The sequence below is a fragment of the Amyelois transitella genome, chromosome 29 (genome assembly GCF_032362555.1).
Source record: "Amyelois transitella isolate CPQ chromosome 29, ilAmyTran1.1, whole genome shotgun sequence".
Lineage (NCBI taxonomy): Eukaryota > Metazoa > Arthropoda > Insecta > Lepidoptera > Pyralidae > Amyelois > Amyelois transitella.
This window is the reverse complement of record NC_083532.1, coordinates 3862702-3890477: the sequence shown is the minus strand read 5'-3', so window position 1 is coordinate 3890477 and position 27776 is coordinate 3862702. Positions and strand designations below refer to the sequence as shown.

Here is a 27776-nt window from a genome sequence, read left to right as displayed (position 1 = left end):
CATTTCTATCATTAAGCCAAATAGCTGAACGTGGCCATCCAGTCTTTTCAAAGACTGTTGGCTCTGTCTACCCCGCAAGGGATATAGACGTGACCATATGTATATATGTATGTAATAAACATCCAATGTATGTTGTAGGCATGTATTTTCAAAACAAGTTAGTACAAATGCAATTTTACCTCCCCTGTCAAAATGGGGTATTTATTTTCATGACTGCCACTCTCCCTGCGTTGAAGTATCTTGGGTCTACGAGGCGATTTCACTATATTATACGGCGGGTATTCTGTAACATATAAATTAATTGCCGTGTGGTTCCCGGCACTAAAGAAAAGAACCACTTCAACTTTATCCCATTGATTTTGTAAAAGGCGACTAAGGGACAGGCTTGTGAACCTGGGATTCCTCTTGTAGGCGATGGACTAGCAACCTATTATATAGTCTATCTAACCTATTATATATACTATAGTCACTATTAGAATCTCAATTCCATGATAAAGTTCATACACAGCTGAACGTGGCCTATCAGTCTTTTCAAGACTGTTGGCTCTGTCTACCCCGCAAGGCGTTAGTCCCGGTCACATCTTCGCCTATCTGGAGTGGAGCCCGGGGTGCGTTAGTCAATAATAAATTTTCCACAATCTAGAATTGGGTAAATCCAGTTTTTAGACAAAAAAGCATTCCTACGTTCCATACCAGTGACTCAGGTAATTTACATACATACATACATACATATAATCACGTCTATATCCCTTGCGGGGTAGACAGAGCCAACAGTCTTGAAAAGACTGAATGGCCACGTTCAGCTATTTTGCTTCAAGATAGAATTGAGATTCGAATAGTGACAGGTTGCTAGCCCATCGCCTAAAAGAAGAATCCCAAGTATATAAGCCTACCCCTTAGTCGCCTTTTACGACATCCATGGGGAAAAAGATGGAGTGGTCCTATTCTTTTTTCTATTAGTGCCGGGAACCACACGGCACAGTAGGTAATTTACACAGAAATTAATTAAGAAATGCAAAATAAACACATACCGGTGTCAGTTTTCGATTGGAAATCGACCGGTTCCTGCAGCACGTGATTCAGGAGCGACAATGCGCGGGCGCACGTCGGTACGACACTCGACGTTCCCTGTTTCCATAGTGAATGCGATTGGACATCAAACATCGTAGCGTGTCGTTTTCATCGCGCGAAAAACTATCGCTGTCCCGTTCCACGTCATAGTAAAAAGTGAAACAGCGATAGTTTTTCGCGCGCATCATACTACTGAGTCTGGTTGTCTCCACATTTTGAGAATTCGATAATAAATTTAAAAATATCAAAAAAAATTTATTAAAGATAAAGATTTTCCGCTTCTTTGCATCGTTAATAATATCAACTAGGTAATATTGTAAACGCCAAAGTAAGTTTTTTTATATAAATATAAATACGTGACTATATGTAAGTATATGATTTCTTACCTTAACACTAAATATATCTTTAATTTCTAACTAATTAGTACCTAGTCTGAGCACATTACACAGATACTCGTATTATACCAAGACCTACATATTTGTGCCTTTTTTTTTCATTTACACGAGCACTCGTAAATACCTTTGCGAAAGACATTTTGGTGATTTCAATAATCCGTTCGTGCTGAATGCCATTCAGACGTAACACTCTCATCACATCTTCAGGGGTGGGGTTGAGACCCGGTATCTGAAATCATTAATCAACAAATCAACACATTTTATTTGCCGTGTGGTTTCAGGCACCAAAAAAAGAATAGGGCCACTCCATCTCTCTCACATGGATGTCGTAAAAGGCGACTAAGGGGTAGGCTTATAAACTTGGGATTCTTGTTTTTAGACGATGGGCTAGCAACCTGTCACTATTTGAATCTCAATTCTATCTTAAAGCCAAATAGCTGAACGTGGCCTATCAGTCTTTACAAGACTGTTAGCTCTGTCTACCCCGCAAGGGATATAGACGTGATTATATGTATGTTCCACAAAGGGAAGATCTAGGTGGTGCTAGGCGCCAAGCTAGGTGTGATGCCTGAGGAACCGCATGATGTTGTGTCGGAGGTTGTATACCTATATGCTCCAATCCGAGAAATATTTGCTTGCGCGATTTAGACTTTTCGCTGTTTATGACTGATAGCGTCGTGTGATTTGTTTTTGTGACATGTAGCGTAAAGATGTCGCCACAGAAAATTCATTAGCGAAATATTAAAGTGAACAGAGCCAATAGTCTACTAATTCTGAAAGGCTACGTTCAGCTTTATGGCTAAAAGATGGATATATATGAAATTGAGATCCATATAGTGACAGGTTGCTAGCCCATCTTCTAAAAAAAGAATCCCAAGTTTGTAAGCCTATCCCTTAGTCGCCTTTTACGACATCCATGGAAAAGACATGTAGTGGTCCTATTCCTTTTTGGTATCGGTGCCGGGAACCACACGGCACTCACTCACCGCTGGACCATCAAATCCACCTGTGTGTCAAACTTACCTCAATAACAGCTAAATAAGATGGATGCTTCAATCTAACGTGCGTTCTCAAATCGTTACGAGATCGAAATCTCTTCGGGCACCTCGAACAAGACCACGCCGGGAGACCGCCGGCGCGATGGTTACGCATGACGGTCGACCTGACAAACATACATATACAGGGTGCTTTTTTAAATTCATTGGCATTCTTTTACATACATACATATATATGGTCACGTCACATACATACATATACAGGGTGCTTTTTTATTCATTGGCATGCTTTTACATACATACATACATATATATGGTCACGTCACATACATACATATACAGGGTGCTTTTTTAAATTCATTGGCATTCTTTTACATACATACATACATATATATGGTCACGTCTAAATCCCTTGCGGGAGCCAACAATCTTGAAAAGACTGAATGGCCACGTTCAGCTATTCGGCTGAATGATAAAATTGAGATACAAATAGTGAGAGGTTGTTAGCCCATCGCCTAAAAAATAATCACATATTTGAAAGCCTATCCCTTAGTCGCCTTTTACGACATCCATGGGAAAAAGATGGAGTGGTCCTATTGTTTTTTCTATTGGTACCGGGTACCACACGGCATTCTTTTAAATACTTCTTTATATAATTATAAATTTTTCCCCCATTTTTTCCTTACTTTCAAAATAAGATAATTTCGCGAAGTCAAAATGCACAGCGCCATCTTTTGTTAATCAGTATGAAGTCAGTAAAATGTAAAATGCTTCGGCGCAATCTATTGGCGAGCGATATTGACGTGAAATCCGTTTTATTGGTTCAATAACGGAAAACAAATTATATTCGTGGAATATAATCATATAATTTCTCGAGCAACATACATATAACCTAACTCAACTATCGTCACACATTATATAATTTTAAAACATTGCACAGTTTGGACGGAAAGGTCAAACAAACAGTTTCCGATTCAACAGATTATCTACAAAAAATAAAGAGGATATCAAATATCTAAAAAATTTGATTTTCGGAAAATACCGCGTCGGCCGAATGAGTAATTTTCTCTTGCCCTGTCCTCAAATAATGAAACGTTGTAAAATAATAACACATACCTTAAAACACCGAAACTATTTCCAATAAAATAAATTTTAATATGATAATATATTCTCGACTTTCACGTACGACTCTCGAATACTAAATAAAAGCTGTCTTTTTGATAATTTTATATTCTTTTTCGGTTTTATTTTTATTAATTAGCGTGTCAAAGCGGAAGGTTTTAATCCGCAGGCGGGAGATTGCTTGGTTCGAATTTTCGAATAGAAATAAAAAGTAAAATGTAATGACATTTCTTGTTGACAAGTTTCCGATTCGACTTTTTGGCGGGAACCCAAACGTCATAATTATTTGTGCTATAACATGATGATTTACGTTAGGTACTTACTCCAATCATCGGTTCTGATATTTTTTCAAAATATTTGTTTCATCGATTAATCCCAATTCCCAACTAATATTATTAATGCGAAAGTAAGTTTATTAGTTTGTTTTGTGTTAAGGCGGTATCTACAGGACCATTTTTTATTTAAATTTTGCAAATGTATACCTGTAGAAGGACATAGTGTATTTTTCATCCCGGTAAAAACTATAGATCCTGTGGAATTTGAAATAAAAAACCCACCTGTAAACTACACTACAAGAGAGTAGGTGACGCTAAATTAAAGTAAGCAGTGATTTATACTACAGTGTAGATTATTTATGTGTTGTTGAAGAGTGTTACAATAAAGGATTTAGTAACTTTTCATGTGATCACAAGCTATTGTAGGCAACCCTTTTTATTTATATTTAATTATTTATTATATATAAATATTAACAGGCAAAGCCAGGTGGCATACATACGCCTATCTATGTATGCCAAATCAATTTTGTTTGGGTTAGAAAAAAAGATTCGAATTTTTATAGTAAAATATTTTTATTTGTGGTAAATCTAAAATTTACATACATATAGTCTATTTCCTTTACGTGGTAGACAGAGTCAACTGTGTTGAAAAAACTGAAAAGCCACGTTCAGTTGCTCGGCTTAATGATAGAGATCCAAAAAGTGACAGGTTGCTAGTCCATCGCCTAAAACGCCTTTTACGACATCCATGGGAATGAGACGGAGTGGTCTTATTATTTTCTAATTGGTGCAGGGAACCACACGACAATAATACAATTTGTATTATTTATTTTAAAAAAAACTTACCTTTTAAAAGATCTGCTGTTTGCTACGGTACCGTAAGATACCTCGACGCTGAAATCAAGATTTTTAATATAGTAGAGTGAAAATTAGTAGAATGGTAACATTATAGAGTAGAGCCCTAGGTCCACCTATGATTTAGTGATGATAGATAGTTTGTTCTACATTAGTTCTACATTCATTCATGTTTTTTAATGTAGACAATGTGCATTCGTCCACGATTAAGATTGAAGAGATCTATATTTGTAAATTGACGTCCGATGAAAATGCTGCAGTGTAGTTTGTTCCGCCGCTTCTTCTACACATGAGCTTTGGAAGCGGTAGTAGTTATAATTAGATTTAAGTGTTGTGACGTCAATAAGTGATACCTTGTATCCAATTTTGAAATTAAATCTATTCTTTTCTATTCTATTCTATAGATCAGACTTACGTGGCGTGTGGTTCCCGGCACCAATATAAAAAAGAATAGGATCACTCCATCTCTTTCCCATGGATGTCGTAAAAGGCTTATAAACTTGGGATGATTCTTTTAGGCGATGAGCTAGCAACCTGTCACTATTTGAATCTCAATTCTATCGTTAAGATAACAGCTGCACGTGGCCTATCACTCTTTTTAAGACTGCCGGCTCTGTTTATTCCGCAGGACGTATTTAAATAAATATGAATGAATAATTTGCGAAAACATTTTAAGCAGATATACATGGAGGGTGTGGAGGGAAAGGTCGGAGTGGGAAGATAGATCTTGATCAAATTAAGGACGTCCTGGTAAAGGGTCAGGTCAAGAGTGCCCGAGTAAGCGAAGGAAGTATGCAAAAATAATGGCAAGTAGAAAGAAGTAGTATCTGCTTACCCTTCCGGGAAAGAGGCGTGATTTTATGTATGTATGTATGTAACATTTTACAAGGCTGTTACATAAATATCATGCATACCACACGTTATAAGTTAATATTAATATAATATTTTAAGCGTCCTTAATCATTAAATTGACTATAGATACTCACTCGGGCATCGAATCTTGTTCCCGGCGACTGCAACGTGGATGAGTCTTATGATGTGCGTCTAGACCGCCACGACTGAAGAACTGCTTACCACAAGTTTCACACCAGAGTTCGCCTACATACATACATATGGTCACGTCTATATCCCTTGCGGGGTGGACAGAGACAACAGTCTTGAAAAGACTGAATGGCTACACTCCGCTATTTGGCTTAATGATAGAATTGAGATTCAAATAGTGACAGGTTGTTAGCCCATCGCTTAAAAAAAGAATCCCAAGTTTGTAAGCCTATCCCTTAGCCGCCTTTTACGACATCCATGGCAAAGAGATGGAGTGGTCCTATTCTTTTTTGTATTGGTGCCGGGAACCACACGGCATAGGCCAGAGTTCGCCTGTGTAGGTAAATCATACGCATCTATTTGTGGTACCTTATTGATTTCTTCCTCTCTTTCCCCTCTGTGTAGTTAAAAGTGCCGTGTGGTTTTCGGCATTTAAGAATAGCAACAATCCCTATCGCATTTTGTTACCAGTTTGCTATGTTGTATTCGCAGTTTGTTACCGCTTCTTCTGCACTGACGCCTTGGAAGCGGCGGTGAACTTAGTTTAAAGTAATTTATTTGACGTCAACCAATGTTGTTAAACCATACGTTTTGACAATTATTAAGCGATATGAAGTATCCTATAATAATTAATAAAAATTTTGAATTTCAATATCTTTCCCATGTGTGTCGTAAAAGGCGACTAAGGGATGGGTTTATAAAATTTGTGGTACCTTATTGATTTCTTCCTCTCTTTTCCCCTCTGTGTAGTTAAAAGTGCCGTGTGGTTTTCAGCATTTAAGAATAGCACCAATCCATATCTTTCCCATGTGTGTCGTAAAAGGCGACTAAGGGATGGGTTTATAAATATTGTGGTACCTTATTCATTTCTTCCTTTCTTTTTCCCTCTATGTAGTTAAAAGTTGACGGCCTCTGTGGCGCAGCGGTAGTGCGCTTGTCTGTGTCACCGGAGGTCCCGGGTTCGAATCCCGGCCAGGGCATGATGAGAAACGAACTTTCTCTGATTGGCCTGAGTCTTGGATGTTTATCTATATACGTATTTATTATAAAATATAGTATCGTTGAGTTAGTATCTCGTAACACAAGTTTCGAACTTACTTCGAGGCTAACTCAATCTGTGTAATTTGTCCCGTATATAAAAAAAAAGAAAAAAAAGTGCCGTGTGGTTTTCGGCATGTAAGAATAGCACGACTCCATATCTTTCCCATGTGTGTCGTAATAGACGACTAAAGGATGGGCTTATAAACTTGGGATTCTTCTTAAAGGCGACGGGCTAGCAACTTGTCACTATTTGAATCTCAATTCTATCACAAAGCCATACAGCTGAACGTGGCCTGTCAGCCTTTTCAAGACTGTTGGCTCTGTCTTCTCCGCAAGAAATATAGGCGTGTTTATATGTATGCATGTGTGTAAGTAAGTAAGTAAATGCTTTATTGTTCCCTTAAGAAGTACCTACATTACAAATATAAAACAGTAGTACAGTACAAAAGCGGGCTTATCCCTTAGTGGGATCTGTTCCAGCGAACCTGACAATAAGAGGATCGCATACAAAATTGAGGCAAGGGTGGAACAACAGTTCATTTAGGAGGTATGTAGGTACATAGGTATAAAATATATGTGCCGTGTGGTTCCCGGCACCAGTACAAAAAAGAATAGGACCACTCCATCTCTTTCCCATGGATGTCGTAAAAGGCGACTAAGGGATAGGCTTACAAACTTGGCATTCTTTTTTTAGGCGATGGGCTAGCAACCTGTCACTATTTGAATCTCAATTCTGTCATTAGCCAAATAACTAAGCGTGGCCTATCAGTCTTTTCAAGACTGTTGACTCTGTCTACCCTACAAGGGATATAGACGTGACCGTATGTATGTATGTAGGTAGGTAGGTATAACACAACTTACCAGGTTTTATATTTAACGACACGTCACTATGCTTCTTCTTCCTATGTTTATAGAGGGCAGTTTTGTTTGGCAACAACTCGTCGCAGTGGCGACATGGGATCCTATAGACATTTAACATTCATTCATTTATATGGCAATCCATAAAATATATAGATATATATATATATATATATATATTCAATATTAAAACCTCATAAATATATAAATCTGAACAATGTATTCTCTCGTCCACATTCTATTCTAAGTTTAATTAATATTGTGAAGTTGACGTTGTTGAAGAAAATGCTGCAGTGCAGTTTGTTACCGCTTCTTCTGCACTGACGCCTTGGAAGCGGCAGTAAACCTAGTTTTAAGTAATTTTTTGACGTCAACCAATGTTGTTAAACCATAAGTTTTGACAATTATTAAGCGATATATAGTATCCTAGAGTAATGAATAATTTTTTTTTTTATATAGTCACGTCTATATCCCTTGCGGGGTAGACAGAGCCGACAGTCTTGAAGAGACTGATAGGCCACGTTCAGCTTAATGATAGAATTGATATTCAAATAGTGACAGGTTGCTAGCCCATCGCCTAGGATGAATGTCAAGTACACAAGCCTATCCCTTAGTCGCCTTTTACGACATCCATGGCAGAGAGATGGAATGGTCCTATTCTTTTTTCTATATGTGCCGGTAACCACACGGCCATAACGGCTGAACGTGGCCATTCAGTCTTTTCAAGACCGTTGGCTCTGTCTACCCCGCAAGGGACATAGACGTGTCCATATGTATGTATGTCTCCACACGGCACGGTAAAATTTAATTCTATAAACTCACCTATAATCGTCTTTCGGTGGTTTAGAAGAACCACTACCCTCTTCAATTACCTTGCAGTGTATTTTCTTTCTATGATAGGCTAGACTCCAACTGATGAAGAGGAACATTCATTAATCTTATACAATTATATAATATTTATAATAATATTAATTATATATTATTGTATATTACGTATTATCTTATTATTAAACAAGCAATATTTAAAAACTATCTATGCCCGCGACTTCGCCCGCGTCGAATAGTTATTTTTGGGCATCATTGAAGCCCTCAAGGATGAATAATTTTCGCCGTTTTTTTCACATTTTCCATAATTTCTTTGCTCCTTATAGTTGCAGCGTGATGTTATATAGCCTAAAGCCTTCCTCGGTAAATGGTCTATTCGACGCAAAAATATTTTTTCAATTCGAACCAGCATTCCTGAGATTAGCGCGTTCAAATAAACAAACAAACTCTTCAGCTTTATAATATTAGTATAGATAAGTGCCGTGTGGTCCCCGGCACCAATAGAAAAAAGAATAGGACCACTCCATCTCTTTCCCATGGATGCCGTAAAAGGTGACCAAGGCACTAACAAACTTGGGATTCTTCTTTAAGGCGATGGGCTGGTAACCATTCACTATTTGAATCTCAATTCCATCTTTTGAAGACTGTCGGCTCTGTCTACCACGCAAAGGATAAAGACGTGATTAGATACATGTATGTAGGTACGCATGTGCACAAATGAGATCGAGAATTAAATACATACTTACCTGTGCGGAAAAGTGAGTTCACACTGGTTGCATTTGTAAAGAAAATTATCATTGGCATGTTTCATACGACGGTGCACTTGGAGATAGGTCCAATGTAGGTACGAGCGTCCACAATCCTGTTTAATAAATTAACGAATCAATTTTTATAGCCGTGTGGTTCCGGGTATCGATATATAAAAGGAAAAGTACCACTCCATCTCTTTCCCATGGATGTCGTTAAAAACTACTTAGGGATAGGCTTATAAACTTGAGATTCTGCTTTTAGGCGATGGGCTAGCTAAGCTGTCACTATTTGAATCTCAATTATATCATTAAGCCGAATATCTGAACGTGGCCATTTAGTCTTTTCGAGACTGTTGCCTCTGTCTACCCCGCAAGGGATACACACGGACACGGACACGTATATACGTGACCATATGTATGTATGTATGATTCCTTGGTTGGGTTCCCATCATACAAACAATGAATATAGTTTAACTTTTTATTAATAAGGTAGATTTATTATAAGTATAGTTTAGACATTGTAATAATCACAATTTGTCAACATATATTATATTGTTAATCTTGTTTGTACATACATATGTATATGTGTACAATTCTGACCTCGCACAAGAAATGTTTGACCACGGGAAAGCCGCCGTAGCCCAATATTCCCGTGGCGCTCGGCCCCGCGTCAAGTTTGACATTAGCCTCCAGTTGCTTCTTCATGTCCGCTAGAGGGCGCTTGTAGAAGCCGTGAGTCGTTTTGTGCGTTGTACATCTGCAGGAATGTACATTTCATCATCTTCCTGGCTTTAGTCCCGGTTGTAACCTCACCAGTCTGATGAGGAGCCAGGGGTATGACTGTGACCATGGATCCTGGATTGGGCGAGACAGGTTTTTACACGAAGCGACTCCCGTCTGACCTCCGCAACCTTTGCAGGGGAACCTAACCCGTATTGGATCCATGGTTACACATCCAGTTGCCTGAATGTGCAGGTTTCCTCACGATGTTTTCCCTCACCGTAAGAGCATCGGTTAGTATTCAAACTAATGTAAATAACTTTTAAAATAGCCATTAAAATCTTTACGGATTATGGATTCCAAATCGAGTTTTTTTCTTGCCTCGACTCCTAACTAGGAATTAACATAAGTATTATAACAAAATATTTAAAAATAAAAATAGTTCTTAGGACTTATATGGGGATTCATACTTTATAAGACTCATAAAGTGGGGTTTCTGCACATAAACTTAAAAAAAAAACATTACCTTGAATATGTCGCAAACGTGACTTTACAAATGTGACATGTGAAAGGGTTCTTGACCCCCTTGTGTATCAGCCGGTGGTCGTTCAAACCATCTTCCAGATAAAAAACGCTGAAAAAATTATATCAATTGTAAAATATTTCTATTAAACTGAGCAGAAAGAGTTATAAATATTTCATTTCACGATCACTGCACGTACTTCTAAATTCATCATTCATTCATATAGTTACGTCTATACCCCTTGCGGGCTAGACAGAGCCAACAGTCTTGAAGAGACTGACTGGCCACGTTCAGCTGTTTAGCTTTATGATAGAATTGAGATTCAAACAGTGACAGGTTGCTAGCCCATCGCCTAAAATATGAATCCCAAGTTTATAAAGCTATTCTAAATTCATGTTTCAAATTCAAAATGTTTATTCACTTTTTATGAGACATTTCAACTTAATAATTATCATATCTTTTGGTTTCACAAAATTGGTTGACATCAAATAAATTATTAAAATTAATTAAAGCTAAGTTTACTGCCGCTTCCAAAGCGTCAAATAAACAATTATCCAAACTAAAAATAGAAATGTGGACGAGAGTATACATTGTAATTAATAAATTAAACCACTCAATCTCAATCACTCATCACCGTGTGGTTCCCGGCATCACCGTGTAGTTCCCGGCACCAATAAAAATAAGAAAAGGACCACTACATCTCGTTCCCATGGATGTCGTAAAAGGCGACTAAGGGATAGGCTTATAAACTTGGGATTTTTATTTTAGGCGATGGGCTAGCAACCTGTCACTATTTGAATCTCAATTCTATCATCAAGCCGAAAAGCTGAACGTGGCCTATCAGTCTTTTCAAGACTGTTGGCTCTGTCTACCCCGCAAGGGATATAGACGTGATTATATGTATGTACGTAGTACGTTTCTCTATATAACCCACTCACTCTTCACAATACTCGCATCGGAATGCCTTCTCGATCTCCACCACCCTTATGATGGCCCTTGCCTCGTCCGCCATCTTGGATAGCAGAGGTTCCGCCGTCGCGTCGTCCACTTGACGTTTTATAGGCTTCAACAGTTTTGGAGAATCTTTAATAATAAAAAAAATAATAAAATAGTGCCGTGTGGTTCCCGGCACCAATACAAAAAAGAATAGGACCACTCCATCTCTTTCTCATGGATGTCGTAAAAGGCGACTTAGGGATAGGCTTACAAACTTGGGATCCTTTTTAAGGCGATGGGCTAGCAACCTGTCACTATTTGAATCTCAATTCTATCATTAAGCCAAATAGCTGAACGTGGCCATTCAGTCTTTTCAAGATTGTTGGCTCTGTCTACCCCGCAAGGGAAATAGACGTGACGATATGTATGTATGTATGTATAATAAAATAATGCCCGGGAACGGGTTTTGGCAGGAGAACAACATAACATCAACTTCTCCAAAGGGCCTCTACGTGTTGGATTTATATCCCCACGCAAGCCTCTCAAAAATCCGGGGTGTATAGACCCGTGAAATCTAAGAGAAAAAAATAAAACATGTTTTTGAATTTTGTTAGATGTAATAACTTCTTCCGTAAACTTCTCTATACTACCCTTAATAATTATAAACAAATTCATGCAGTGTACATCTTTTTATTCAAGATATTGATGATGAGAAAACATTCAGTGACATAGTATATACAGTATTTAAACTGTAATATAGATTACAAACTCTTTTCTAGTATCAGCACACTATAGTTTTTAAAGTTTCTTATGGATGTCGTAAAAGGCGACTAAGGGATGGGCTTATACACTTTGTGTTCCTCTTGTCGGCGATGGGCTATTTGAATCATTGAGCCACACAGCTGACTGTGAAGATTTAGTTATTTCGAGACTGTTGGCTGTGTATACCCCGCAAGGGATATAGACGTGTTTATATGTATGTATTATTACAATCGCAGTATTTATTGCGGATTAAAAGTAGTTTCTAAGCGAGTTTAGTGACAAAAAGTATAATTAAGTGCAAGTTAAATGATAGAAGTAGTACTAAGTAGTATTAAGTAAAACGTAGTGTTTTATGAATATTGAGTGAGAAGAGAGAAACCGTAGTATTTAGTGCGGGTTGAGTAACAAAAGGTAGTTTTTATATGGGTTGGAGTGAGAAAACGAAGTATTTATCGAGATGAGTTACAAAATGGAGCATTACTGCGGGTTGAGTGACAGAAAGTAGTACTAAGTGTGAATTGAGTGACAAAAAGTAGTAATAAGTGTGAATTGAGTGACAAAAAGTAGTATTAAGTGTGAATTGAGTGACAAAAAGTAGTATTAAGTGTGAATTGAGTGACAAAAAGTAGTATTAAGTGTGAATTGAGTGACAAAAAGTAGTATTGAGTGTGAATTGAGTGACAAAAAGTAGTATTAAATGCGAATTCAGTGACAACAAGTAGTTTTCATGCGGGTTGAGTGACAACAAAAACAGAAAACAAAGATGTTCAAGGAACTAACCCACAACTTGTACAGTTTTCCTCACCAACCCACTGGTGGGTGATAACTGGGTCTCCTCGCCTTCCTCTTTCAATTCGCTCGCGAACTTCTCTATACATGCCGTTGATTTTGTTGCGTGCTCCTGGCAAGAGTTATCAATAAATTATTTTTTAAATCGGATATATTTGTAACGGGAGCGATGATTCGGGCTCGATCGCCACCAAAGGGAAGGTCTTCCGCCAGGCTGCTGTGATGCGTGGGGAACTGCGGCTCCAACGATGTTGTGTCGGAACAAAATTATCCCTTGCGGGGAAGAGAGAGCCAACAGTCTTGAAAAGACTGATAGGCCACAAATTGAGCTATTTGGCTTAATGATAGAATTGAGATTCAAATACTGACAGATTGTAAGCCCGTCGCCTAAAAGAAGAAAGGGGAATGAGATGGATTAATCCTTACATAATATGAAATTGGCGTTTTGTTGTATTGACCACTTTAATCACAAAATAAAATAAATATAGTGCAGTGCTTCATTATATTTAATTATTTCTCTCCTCTACAGCTCTCCTTTTTTCACCTTCAGTGTATTGACTGTGACACCGGAGGTCCCGGGTTCGAATCCCAGTCAAGGCATGATGAGAAATGAATTTGTTCTGATTGGCCTGAGTCCTGGATGTTTATGTATATAAGTATTTATTATAAAATATTATAGTTGAGTTAGTATCTCGAAACACAAGTTTCGAACTTACTTCGAGGCTAACTCAATCTGTGTCGTTTGTCCCGTATATATTTTTTTATTACTAGAGGCCCCCGTCGACTTCGTCCGCATGGAAACCCTATCAATCCCGCAGGAACACCGGGATAAACATAACCCACATACCAAATTTCATCGTAATCGGTTCAGTAGTTTTTGCGTGAAAGAGTAACAATCATCCATACTGACATCCTGACATACTCACAAACTTTCGCATTTATTATATTAGTAGGTTATATATATATTATATATATATTTAGCCGTGTGGTTCCCGGCACCAATACAAAAAAGAATAGGACCACTCCATCTCGTTCCCATGGATGTCGTCAAAGGCGACTAAGGGATGGGCTTACAAACTTGGGATTCTTCTTTTAGGCGATGGGCTAGCACCCTGTTACTATTTGAATCTCAATTCTATCATTAAACCAAACAGCTGAACGTGGCCTATCAGTCTTTACAAGACTGTTGGCTCTGTCTACCCCGCAAGGGATATAGACGTGACCATATGTATGTATGTTATATATATATATTTCAAACCTAACTTACCTGGGCATCAGTCTGGTCCCTGAAGGCTCTATTGCAAACTCCGCAGACCAGCACCAATTTTGGTGTTAACGCCTCCTCGTGAGCTCGAAGGTGCATGCGGAGGCGAGAACGACGAGTGAGTTGCTTCAGGCAGATGTGACATTGGAATGGCTTGATCTGTATGGAATGAAAGGATTGGAAGAGACATATAATATTACTAGCTGTGCCCGCGACTTCGTCCGCGTGAAATAGTTGTTTTGGGCATCATTGATGCCCTCAAGGATGAATAATTTTCCGCGTTTTTTTCACATTTTGCCATTATTTCTTGGCTCCTTATAGTTGCAGCGTGATGTTATATAGCCTAAAGCCTTCCTCTATAAATGGTCTATTCAACACAAAAATATTTTGTCAATTCGAACGAGTAGTTCCTGAGATTAGCGCGTTCAAACAAACAAACTCTTCAGCTTATAAAAGCACCCTAGCACCCTAAAAAAGTACCCGAAACCGCCGAGCTTGCACGAAGAGAGTTATGAATGTGGATGAAGCGAAGGAAATATGCAGAGATCGTAGCAAGTGGAAAAAGGTAGTCTCTGCCTACCCCTCCGGGAAAGAGGCGTGATTTTATGTATGTATGTATATCTGAGACTGGCGACCTGCAAGTGGGTGACCCCGTGCTCGTCCAGCGTCTGCTTGTCCAGGAAGCGCTTCCCGCACGTGACGCACACGTAACGCCGCGTGTCCGTGTGGCTTCGGCTGTGCTTCGTCAGCGTCGCCCTGCCGATATACAGGGTGACATTTAAAACAACTGCATCCTTTTAAACATAGACTATACCCATGCTTCTGAGCCGTTTGAGCCTATTTTTATTTGAATTAAACGTCATCATTTTCACATTTAAAAAACCCTCAAAAACTACGTCACACGCTTTATTAAAGACCAATACTACAAAAAGAAATTAAAACTTAACATGTTAATAAATGTCTGAATAATAAATTATTTTTCTAGTATCAAGATCAAGTAAAGTACAGATTTGTTGAGATCGCTCAGCTAAATTAATTGTGTCGTTGACCTCTGAATTTTACGCGTCGCTTTTCCGCCGGCCGGGGTGATATTACGTACTTAGGATTGTGGATTTTGATACTTTTATTTTTTTTTTCGTACTTTCTGAAATATGAACCGATATTTTTCTTTTAACGTTTTTAAATATCCTTTAGATGAGTACACTTAACAGTTAAATTTATGCAGTTGAATTAAAAGTCACGCTGTATATTTAACCTGATATTGTTTACTAATAAGGAAACTTGAATCCGGCTGTGGTCCCCGTTATGGAATTATTTTTACATACATATAATCACGTCTATATCCCTTGCGGGGTAGACAGAGCCGACAGTCTTGTAAAGACTGATAGGCCACGTTAAGCTATTTGGCTTAAAGAAAGAATTGAGATTCAAATAGTGACAGGACTAGCCCATCGCCTGAAAGAAGAATCTCAAGTTTATAAGCATATCCCTTAGTCGCCTTTTACGACATCCATGGGAAAGAGATGGAGTGGTCCTATTCTTTTTTCTATTGGTGCCGGGAACCACACGGCAAATAACGGCTTCTTTTTAATAGTGGTTAATAATATGTGTTATTATTATTTTTGATAACAAAATAGTAAAACTATTTTGGAATCTAATGAACCAGTATGTTGAATATTGGAATTATTTTTAGCAATAGTATTATAATATACCTTTATCTCATTTTTGGCTCAAAGATAACACTGGCATAGAATACCATTACATTTAGTCTAACTGTTGGATATTTTGTCTTATTTTTTTAACTGCAATAAGGTATGGTTCTCCGAACTTCAAGAATCTTATCCATGGATGTCATAAAAGGCGACTAAGGGAAAGGCTTATAAACTAAGGATTCGTCTTGTAGGCTAGCAACCTGTCACTATTTGAATAGCTGAGCATATACTAGCTGAACTCTTTATACTTACAGCGTTGAATAAACTGTAAAGCTATATAGTTTATTCAAGGCTGTATGAAAGGTCACTGTAGGATTAAGACTAATACGATGATGATACAAGTCAGAGTAAAATCAAACAAAAACGTCCGCACTTCATAAAGACTATACAAATATGAACCTTAAAATATTGCAATAAAGCACACAATAATTAAATATTAAACTGCTCATTGTATCTGAAATTTTAAAGATACATACTATTCGAATGTGAATCTTAAAGTATTGGAATAAAGAACACAATCTTTAAATATAAAACTGCTCATTGGGAGTGTAATTTAAAAATAAATAATATTTTAATTGGGATCTTAAAGTATTAAAATTTAAACTACTCATTGTCAGTGTCATTTAAAAGATATATGCCATACAAATATGGACCTTAAGGTATTCTAATAAAGCACACAATCCTTCAACAATCAACTGCTCACTGTGTGTGTGTCATTTTTAAGATATATTTACCATTCAAATATGAATCTTAACGTATTGCAATAAGGCACACAATCCCAAAATATTGTGACTAACCTCAAATAAAAAGTCTTCCCACAGTCTTCTACAGGGCACTGCCATCTCTTCTGCTTGTCGTGTTTGAAATGTACGTGATCAAAGAGTTCGCTTTCAGTAGAGAATGAGATTCCATCGCATTCAGTGCACGAGTACCGACCGTCTGTCAGCAGGCTGGGCGTCTCGTGGAATTGCCTGTGTTAGAGAGAGACAAATATATGTTTCTCGATAAGGTTTCTCACGTTTACGTTACTGTATTTTTATTGTACATGCATACATACATACCTAATCACGTTTTATCACATACGGGGAAGACAGGGCCAATAGTCTCGAAGCCACTTAATAAATTGAAAATGAAATGAAATATTTGCATTTCAAACCGACGAAGCAGTAACATTTAGAACTATATACATAGATAGACATATCTTTACTTATGAAAAAACTTAAGTTTTTACATTTGTTCTTCATCTTTGTACACATACATACACTCTCCTCGTTCGTAATTTAGCAAATTAAGAAAAAAAAATAGGTATCCTTTCATCTCTCAAAAGGTACAATTGGCAAATGTCATCAAATATTATAGCGAACTTGCGAGAACAAGTACGGCATAATTTAAAACCGTTATTCATCTTATGGTATGTTAGGGTATGTTAAGATGGTTCGGTCATGAAGAGAGGATGAATGAAAGCAGGTTGACTAAGCAGATATACAAGGAGAGTGTGGAGGCAAAAGTCGGAGTGGGAAGACCTAGACGAACGTATCTTGATCAAATTAAGGACGTCCTGGTAAAGGGTCAGGTCAAAAGTACCCGAAACCGCCGAGCTTGTATGAAGAGAGTTATGAATGTGGATGAAGCGAGGGAAGTATGCAGAGATCGTGGCAAGTGGAAAGAGGTAGTCTCTGCCTACCCCTCCGGGAAAGAGGCGTGATTTTATGTATGTATTCAAAATCTTTTCATTCAAGATGGTTTGAGACTTACATGTGGAATTTGAGACGCACTTTTGACGTGAAGGATTCGTTGCAATCGTCGCACGTCACTATCTGAGGGTCCGAAGAGGGCGCCTTGTTTTTTCTCTTACGGTGTTTCTGTGTGAAGTGAGAAACAGAATACAGAGAAATGGATGAACAGATTATTAAATATTATAAAGAAAATTGAGATAAAAACATTGAATGCGTGTGAGAAATATAGGTATATGAGAAACTTAGGTTTTGTGTGAGAAACTTACGTTTGAGTGAGAAATGTAGGTTTCGAATGAGAAACATAGGTTTAGAGTAAGAAACATATGTTTATAGTGAGAAACATAGGTTTAGAGTGAGAAACATATAACAGTAGATCGAATATTTTACCTCAATCAGAGAATCGTTGTTAGGCTTTCTTTCAGTCAATCTCGGTCTTCCTGGAGGTCTCTGTCAAAATAATAAAAGGTCAATATTATCATTAAGCGATCAGCTGAAATTGGCCTATTGGGTTTTTCAACACTGTTGGCTCTGTCTATCGCACAAGGTAAACATGATAATATGTATGTATTAAGCTTTATGGATTCATAAATTAAGATACAAATAGTGACAGGTTGCTAGCCCATCGCCTACAACAGGGATCCTAAGTCCATCACTCTACGCCACAAGTCACAAAAATAAAATCACGCGACGCTATCAGTCAAAAACAGCGAAAAGTCTAAATCGCGCATGCAAAGATTTCACTGATTGGAGTATATATATCATCTCCGACATGACACCGTCAGTCGCGCGGTTCCCCAGGCATAACACCTAGCCTGACGGAAGATCTTCCCTTTGGTGTCGGTTTAGCCGAATCATCGCCCCCGCTACAAGCCTATCCCTTAGTCACCTTTTACGACATCCATTAGAAAGATATGGAGTAGTTATAGAACTGGAATATATACAAGTATACTGGAATATGGTTTTAGAATAGTCTAAAGTGCCGAAAACCACACGACAAAAAAATTAAAGAAAAAAAATGATCATCACTTACCTTAACAACGTCTTTCTTGTTGACAACATCCTCACTGACCTTCCTGCCTCGTTTCCGACATTTGTGGGACGCGAACGCTTCAGCCGATGTGAAGATTTGACTGGAAAAGTTGATAGACTCTTAAACAGACGGTAAACAATTTATACAATTTAATACACATACATAGTATATTTCCAGGCACTATATAGAATAGGACCACTCCATCTCTATCCCATGGATGTCGTAAAAAGCGACTAAGGGATTGGCTTACAAACTTGGTATTCTTTTTTAGGCGATGGGCTAGCAACCTGTCACTATTTGAATCTCAATTATATCATTGAGCCGAATAGCTGAGCGTGGCCATTCAGTCTTTTCAAGACTGTTGGCTCTTTCTACCCCGCAAGGGATATATACGTGACTATATGTATGTATGTTTGTCATATCCCTTGCGGGACAGACAGAACCAACAGTTTTGAATAGACTGAAAGGGATACAGACATGATTATATAAATAAATAAATAAATATAAATAAATATATACGGGACAAATTACACTGATTGAGTTAGCCTCGAAGTAAGTTCGAAACTTGTGTTACGAGATACTAACTCAACGATACTATATTTTATAATAAATACTTATATAGATAAACATCCAAGACCCAGGCCAATCAGAAAAAGTTCTTTTCTCATCATGCCCTGGCCGAGATTCGAACCCGGGACCTCTGTTGTCACAGACAAGCGTACTACCGCTGAGCCACAGAGGCCGTCGAAATGTATGTGTAGTTCCTGGGAATTTGGCTCAAATCCTAATTCACATAGTTTATCTGAGTTGTCTCAACTCTTCAGTCCTTATCGTCCCTGTTATCATTTCATTTCCTTTATTAATTCACAAACAACATTACATTGCATTCGAATATTTTATTTCTTGTATGCAATACAAATGACATTTACCTGCAATTAATACACTTGTGTGTTTTCTTGTAGGACATTGTGTCTTTTTCTTTTTCACTCTGAAATAAAACAAGCATGTTAGTTTCACAAAATCAACAATATTATGTTACATTACACTATAGGTACTTTACTTTTGTAACATCTTCAAATTTGTGACCTGAAATAAATGAAAACGAATGGTGACGTTGTTGAAGAAAATGCTGCAGTGCAGTTTGTTACCGCTTCATCTGCACTGACGCCTTGGAAGCGGCAGTAAACTTAGTATTAAATAATTTATTTTGTCGTCAACCAATGGTGTGAAACCAAAAGATTTGACAATTATTAAGCGATATGATAGTATCCTATAATAATGAACAAAAATTTTTTTAATATGAATGTGTAGTAACACATAGAAAAAAAGATGGACGGTGTTTTACAATACGGCAAAACGAAGCATAAATTACTATTTATGCTTCGTTTTGCCGTACCCTACCCACTGTAAATACACGCCTCACGCTCACGCTCTCACCAATAGTGTGACTGTCGGCCGCCATTACGATGCTTCGATTTTTTTTCAAGTAATTCTCCGTCCGCCTTTTTCTCTACAACTATGCTGTTACATTCAACACTACAATTGTTTCATGATTGCATGATCATTGTTGTCATTTGCTGTTATGCTTTGCCTGGGACCGAATTTGTAGAAAGTATGTTGTTAATTTGTATCTCAATCATTAAAACTCCACCATTAACCTGTTTGCACTGTCTACCCCGTAAAGGATAAAGGAAATGAAATATATACATATATACTTGCTATAAAACTTAACTCTAAACACTATCTCTTTTCTATGGATGTCGTAAAAGGAGTTCCTTTTTTAGGCGATGGGCTAGCAACCTGTCAATATTTGAATCACAATTCTATCATTAAGCCCAACAGCTGAACGTGGACTATCAGTGTTTTCGAGACTATTGGCTCTGTCTGCCCAGCAAGGGTAATAGACGTGACTATATATGTATGTATTAGCTTCCAAGTTGGTCTGAAAAAAGAAAATTATCATGTGCTAACAGTTTCTCTTCTCTTGTAGATTGTAAAACCCAATCAAGTTTATCTACATACGATTGAAATATTCATAATAACGTTTAGAGTGAGAAATGTAGGTAAAGAGTGAGAAACCTGTTTGGATTGAAGAATATTCTCCAACTGTTCCTCGCCGGTGTGAACGATCCATATTTCATCATCACTGCTCATCACACTCTCTTGTTTCACTTCCACTTCTATCGTTGTCCCTTTCTAAGAAAGTAAAAAAATATACACAATTTCCGTACCATACATACTATAGCGGGGAAATGCAGTCGGAATTACAATAAATAAATAATAAAAAAAAAAATTTGAGCAAATTTTTTTTCCAGAAATAAACGCGGGAGCGAGCTTTGTTATGTCAAAAAAGGGGTTAATAAAAAACTTGTAACGTCGTGCCCCTTCGGCCTCCCCGGCGCCCCTCTCCACAGCCCGGGAGGGCTACAAAAACGTGCGCACGCGCCCCGTGCCTTGACCTTCGGACTACCAGCGTTCACAAAGTTATGCAGCTCGCTATCCTCTAGCGGCCATTTGCTGAATCTCGTGTCTATAGCTAAACCCACGACCTCTTAACTTGTAAATCCAGTCCAAATAAAGTGTCTTTATTCTAAATTTTTTTAAATAATCTGTCATATCACTTATGTACTTGCGACGTTTTAATAAAAACGATACAAAGTCAATAATAATATCACTTCTATTTCCAGTATAAAGCTCACCTTTTCATCAGTTTCAGCTTTTTCCTTATTCGCTTGCTCTGGGGTATCTAAATAAGAATAATATGAAAATTATTATTAAATAAACAAAACGTCTTTATCCTTTGCGGCGTAGACAGAGTTGTACCAATAGTCTTGTAAATACTAAAAGGCTACGTTCAGCTGTATATATAGCTTAATGATGGAATTGTGATTCAAATAGTGACAGGTTGCTAGCCCATCGCCTACAAGAGGTATCCCAAGTGTACTAGCTTTTCCCTTGGTCGCCTTGTACGACATATACGTCATTTTATCCCAACTAATATTATAAATGCGAAAGTCTACTGAAATCTTCTTGAAATATCACGTATATATAATCCAGAGTCTGGAGAAGGACATAGGGTACATTTCATCCCGGTAAAAACTATAGTTCCCGTGGGCTTTGCGATAAATCTGTATTCATTTGTAGGTGGCGTTAAACTCGCGCGTATTTTTTTTAGGTATTAAGAGTATTTACTTAATCTATACTAATATTTTAAAGCTTGTTGTTTTTTTTTTAGTTTGTTTGTTTGAACGCGCTAATCTCAGAAACTGCTGGTTCGAAATGAAAAATTCTTTTTGCGTTGGATAGACCATTTATCTAGGAAGGCTTTAGGCTATATAACATCACGCTGCAACTATAAAGAGCAAAGAAATAATGGAATATGTAAAAAAAACGGGGAAAATTATTCATTCTTAAGGGCTTCAATGATGCCCAAAATAACTATTCCACGCGGACGAAGTCGCGGGCACAGCTAGTTATAAATAAATGGTGTATGTAGTCGGCGCTAATAAATCATCAAAATTCGCGCGTGTAGATGATGCTACGAGTATATTAACGCGAGCGAAGCTGCTGGTAAAACCTAGTATAGAATATAAAAGACAAACCTTTCTCTTCCCCATCAGATTTTTTTATGGAACTGCGTGTACGCTTTGCTATTGGGGATCCAGGGGCCGGTGACTTAGATTCTTCTGAGAAAAAAAATGTTTTAAAAATATAGACGTGAATGCTGCGATAAATGTTTGCAAGGATCGTGACAAGTGGCACGTTATCAACCCTAAGGGGTAGACAGAGCTGGTATAGTAACAAGACTACGGTGAATGCTCACTGATAAAAGGTAAAAATCATAAGAACATACACACCAACAACAACAGGTTTAATTCTGGAATTGAGATACAGAATACATACATATAGTCACGTTTATATTCCTTGCGGGGTAGACAGAGCCACCAAACTTGAAAAGACTGAAAGGCGACCTTCAGCAGCTGCATAGCTTTATGATGGAATTGAGATTCGAATAGTGACAAGTTGCTAGCCCATCGCTTACAAGAGGAATCCTAAGTTTATAAGCCTATACCTTAATCGCCTTTTACGACATCCATGGGAAAGATATGGAGTGGTCTGTCGCGCGGTTCCCCAGGCATAACGCCTAGCCTGGCGGAAGATCTTCCCTTTGGTGGCGGTCGAGCCGAATCATCGCTCCAGCTACAAAGTAATAACACTTGCAAACCTTTATCAATTTCAGTAGGATTCTCCTTATTCTGTGAATCTCTCTCGGGTTTTTCGTGTGCCGCCTTCAAATGCCCTTTCAGCCATTTCACATTGGCGTAACCTACAAATTAATTATCTTTTACTGTACAGTACAAATTTGCAGACGCGACATACAAAAATGGTAGAATCAAACCGAATGAACTCAATGACTCATTGAAATTACGGTCTTATTACAAGTGCATTAAACTTAAAATCAAAACACAAAATGGCTTCCTCTATCTCTCGTAATAGCGAACAATTCAGTTCGTCGGTTCAAATGGCGCGCTCTGATAGGCTAAACCGCTCAAATGTTTTCACGCCTAACAAAAATAAAACTCCTGCGCAGCCCAAATACTAACCGATGCTCTTACGGTGAGGGAAAACATCGTGAGGAAACCTGCACATTCAGGCAACTGGATGTGTAACCGTGATCGATCAAAAATGGGTTGGGTTCTCCTGCAAAGCACGGATGTTAGACGGAAGTCGTTTCGTGTAAAAACCTGACTCACCCAATCCAGGGTCCATGGTCAAAGGCATACCCCGGGCTCCTCTCCAGAGTGGTGAGGATGCGACCGGGAATAAAGCCAGGAGGAAGAAGACACAGGAGATTATTATATTCACGACTTACCGTAATTGCAAAGAGGACACGGATACACCACGCCGTCCTCAATATCATGCTTATGAATCTCACAGTGTTCCATCACTTCCGGAATAGCAGGAAAGATAATGTCGCAAAATCTGTATATTTATATAAAATGAAAAAGTTACTGTTGTTTTATCACTTACGACGACACATGCTGAGTGGGAATCATTTTGGTGCTAGCAATTGTTAATTATTTGAGTTTATTGTAATTATTTGTGAGTACATAAATATAATCACGTCTATAACCTATGCGGGGTAGACAAAGCCAACAGTCTTGAAGAGACTGATAGGCCACATTAAGCTGTTTGGCTTAATGATAGAACTGAGATTCAAATAGTGACAGGTTGCTAGCCCATCGCCTAAAAGAAGAATCCCAAGTTTGTAAGCCTATACCTCACTCCATCTATTACATACGCTTTAAGTTTTTCTGTTTGGTCAGCTGGTTGACTGGTAGAGAATTCTAAACGGCATTAAGTCCGTCTTTTGTAGGTACATTTTTTTCCCCGCAAGGAATATAGACGTAATTATTTGTATGTATGTAAGTACATACATACATACATACATATGATCACGTCTATATTCCTTGCGGGGTAGACAGAGCCAACAGTCTTGAAAAGACTGAATGGCCACGTTCAGCTATTTGGCTTAATGATAGAACCGAGATTCAAATAGTGACAGGTTGCTAGCCCATCGCCTAAAAGAGGAATCCTAAGTTTATAAGCCTATCCCTTAGTCGCCTTTTACGACATCCATGGGAAAGAGATGGAGTGGTCCTATTCTTTTTTGTAATAGTGCCGGGAACCACACGGTATGTAAGTATGTAACAGATATTTCCATTGAAACGCAAAAAAAACTGACTATTCGAGTGAAAGATGAAAAATATATCGCCACAATTACTTACCGGCATTTCAACTCATTCGTTTCATTGTTATCGCAATTATACGTCCCAAGAAACTCTTTCACTTCGTCATCCGCATCGTCCAAATTGTCTATGGCGTCATCTATTTCCTGCGGCTCCACGATTTCCGGTTCACTCGAACTTGGATCGTCTTTAATTAAAATCACATCCTCGCAATAATCAGGGCTGTTATCCAATGATTTTGTAACAATTTCACCGTCAGATCCTATTTCGACTTTAACAAACTCATCTTTTTCAATCTTCTTGTTTTTCGCTTCGACATCGTCTGTAATATCTTTGCTAAACTCTTTCTTTAACGACAGATCAGTAAACTTCTGAAATATATACTGCTGGTTGTTCCTTATAACTAAATACTCGTCAGAGTTCAAACACTGGTTGGGTCCTTTCATTCTGCAAGGCCTGAAATTTTCCCCCAAACAAGTTTCACAAATTATCTTCAATTGCCTGGACATTTTCTTCTGTGGCGACGCTCTGTGTATCTTCTGGTCTTCATTGTCAAACAAATACAACTTTTCTAGATTGTTCTCAACGTATTTACCGCAAATGAAACAATCTTTACTTTCACTGTCTACGATCAAAACGCCGTCATCGTAATTTGATCTAGTTGTCCATGATTTATGAACCCTCGAAGGATCAGATTTGCGTACGTGTCGCCTCTTCTCCAAAACCGGGTTTTTGTAAGGCAATGACGCGACCGGGGAATCTTTAAACATATTAAGGATCTCCTCCCGAGTAAAAGCAGTAAAATCATCGGTTCTATTAAAATTTTCATTGTAATTCTTAAAATTATCATTAATAAGACTTCTTGGAGACTTATTTCTACTTACGACTGGATTCAAAGTCGCATACGTTTTCGGCGCAGCAGATGATTCTAGATATTTCGTGAACTGTGCTTCGAACCCAGAGGTGTTATTGCAAACTAGTTTAAAAGGTAAGTTATTGATAAAACTGAATTTAGGACTGGAGTTTTTACTAGACCATCGGGACACTGGACTTTCGACTATATTGTAGTTTTTAATATCAACATCGCCACTGACTTCTACATCTAACTCATCTGGTTCAGCATCAGCATATTTGACAAACGGTATTTTTTCAGATGTCAGATCAACCGGCGGGTCTTCATTATCGAAATGGATTTGCGAAGCCCTAATTTGCGTTCCGTCATCTAAAACATAAACTAAATCGTCGTTTTCGCCCGCCTGGTCTAGTATTTGGTCGTAATTCTGCGCGTTCAAGTCCGTTTCGTAAGTCTGGTCGGAGTTGATAAGAAATTGGTAGATATTGTCGTCTAGTGAAACGGGTTGGTTACGTGTTATGGAGTTTATGTCCACATCGAATCCTAGCACAGATCTGAAATATGTAAATGGAAATCTCATAAGACTCTCTTCATTTACTCTGATCAAAACGCATTTTACTAAATTGTTTGTTTTGAATATTGAAAATGAAAAAATTGAAAATGTATAGTACAGATGATGAAATTTTAATATTAGGATTTTTTATTAAAAATTACTTAAATACAGACCTAAAGATAGTGTGGTGTTGGTTGTGGACTTATCTACTGCGCAAAATTGAACATTGTGGAGTAAGAACTTATTTTGCATTAAAAGAGCCATTAATGCCAAATCCAAGGTTTAAATCCTACAGAGTCTAGTTACTACTTACCTTACTGAATTACTGAGATTCAACCATCCCAAAACGCTAATTCGAAATTTATCATGTAAGTAGGCTAGGGGTGCATTATGAAAGGATTTCTCGAAATTCCCGCGGGAATTCACTGGAGATTTTCGGTTTACGCGGGCGAACACTAGTGGCGGAATAAAAATAATCGGCAAACATTGATTGAATTTTCCGTCACTTACTTGGCCTTCTCCAGAAATGTCTGGAAGTCATCTTCCGGTTCAATCCTGAGAGATATCTCTTCTCCAGCAGCATTTTCCATGCACAATATCAATGGGATTGGTTGCAAGTCCTCCATTACCTGATAATGTAAGCCTATATCAATAGACATAATAACTTTATTTTGCTTTTGTTTCTTTTTTTATTTATCCCAACTGATATAAATTTGATAGTAAGTTTATTTGTTTGTTGTCTCTTCACATATTATTTTCTGAATAAATATTCTTGAAATTTTGCATTTAAATAATTAAGGGTCTGGAGAAGGACTTGGGTTCTTTTCGTCCCGGTAAAATATATAGTTCCTGTAGGATTTACGAAGAACCCGGATTCTTTTGCAGGTGGTGCCTTGTAGCAAGAACAAAATCAATCAAGGAATGGCTGATAAACTTGGGATTCTTCTTTTAAGTGATGGGCTAGTAACCTATTACTATTTTAATCTCAATCCTATCAAACTATACTGAACTGAACATGGCTTTTCAGTCTTTTCAAGAATGTTGTTTCTCTCTACCCAGAAAGGGATACAGCTAATATTTATGTATGTACCAAAAGGGAAGAGAAAGATTTGTATCAAATTCATAATCCTCCGGCCAAAGGAATAAATAAATCAAATCAATTCTCTAGAAATTAAGCAAAGATGGTCTGGCAAGAGTAAAAAAGGTCAAATTTTTTTAGAGATTTCCATAAGAGTGTTGCTCCTATCACCTACCTAGTCTGCAATAAAAAAAAAGGAGACAAAATTTCTAATTTCATTTCCTCACTTAATGTGATTCACCCCAACTGCATATATATACAGCATATTTATAAGTTAATCCTCTATTAAGCCATAATAGAGGATTAACTTATAAATATGCTAGTTAGTATAAGTCTACCCTTTTTAGAAACATGAATTAATAAACAAAATAACTAATGTAAACCTACATACAAAAGCCTTTGTACTACAATTACTGTATTAAATGCTCCAGTATATAATTTTGTTTACATAAATAAATAAAATAAAAAATACACAGCTAATCATCAGCATCTTTTAAGTAGGTTTTTTTGAAATATTCAACAAAATTCAGATGAATTTTGTTTTTAAAGAAGTAACAAAATAATTCCTACAACGATAATAAGCTTTATTGTGTTTTTAAAAAATTTCTAGTACTAATTTTGTCAGTGTATTCCAGCCATGAAAAATATATAAGTAAAGCTACAATAAATAACACTGGCCACTCAATCGACAAAGTGTGAAATACGGCCAGTTACATTTCCACTTTTTGCGACATTTCAAACAATTACAACTGATCAATTTGCTTGGATATTTTAAGAATATCAAAATAACTCACCAAAATCTATTAAAAAATCAAGGATTCCTTGGTTTTTGGAGAAAATCTT

General features: G+C 37.6%; 1 protein-coding gene across 1 annotated transcript; it reads right to left on the bottom strand.

Moving 5' to 3' along the window:
* Positions 1-158: 158 nt before the first annotated feature.
* LOC106139417 (zinc finger protein Xfin) lies at positions 159-26481 on the bottom strand. The gene is made up of 27 exons (XM_060952606.1): positions 26366-26481; positions 24489-25856; positions 23573-23682; positions 22925-23026; positions 22302-22385; positions 21399-21445; positions 20779-20895; positions 19629-19687; positions 18700-18799; positions 18057-18116; positions 17689-17795; positions 16731-16904; positions 14857-14977; positions 14225-14380; positions 12949-13069; positions 11409-11553; positions 10474-10581; positions 9828-9984; positions 9225-9340; positions 8476-8565; positions 7657-7757; positions 5700-5811; positions 4705-4752; positions 2490-2628; positions 1591-1695; positions 1032-1128; positions 159-283 (listed from the first exon to the last, which is right to left on the bottom strand). Exons 1-27 carry the CDS (start codon positions 26479-26481, stop codon positions 159-161), a joined length of 4185 nt encoding a protein of 1394 aa, XP_060808589.1.
* Between the last annotated feature and the right edge of the window lie 1295 nt (positions 26482-27776).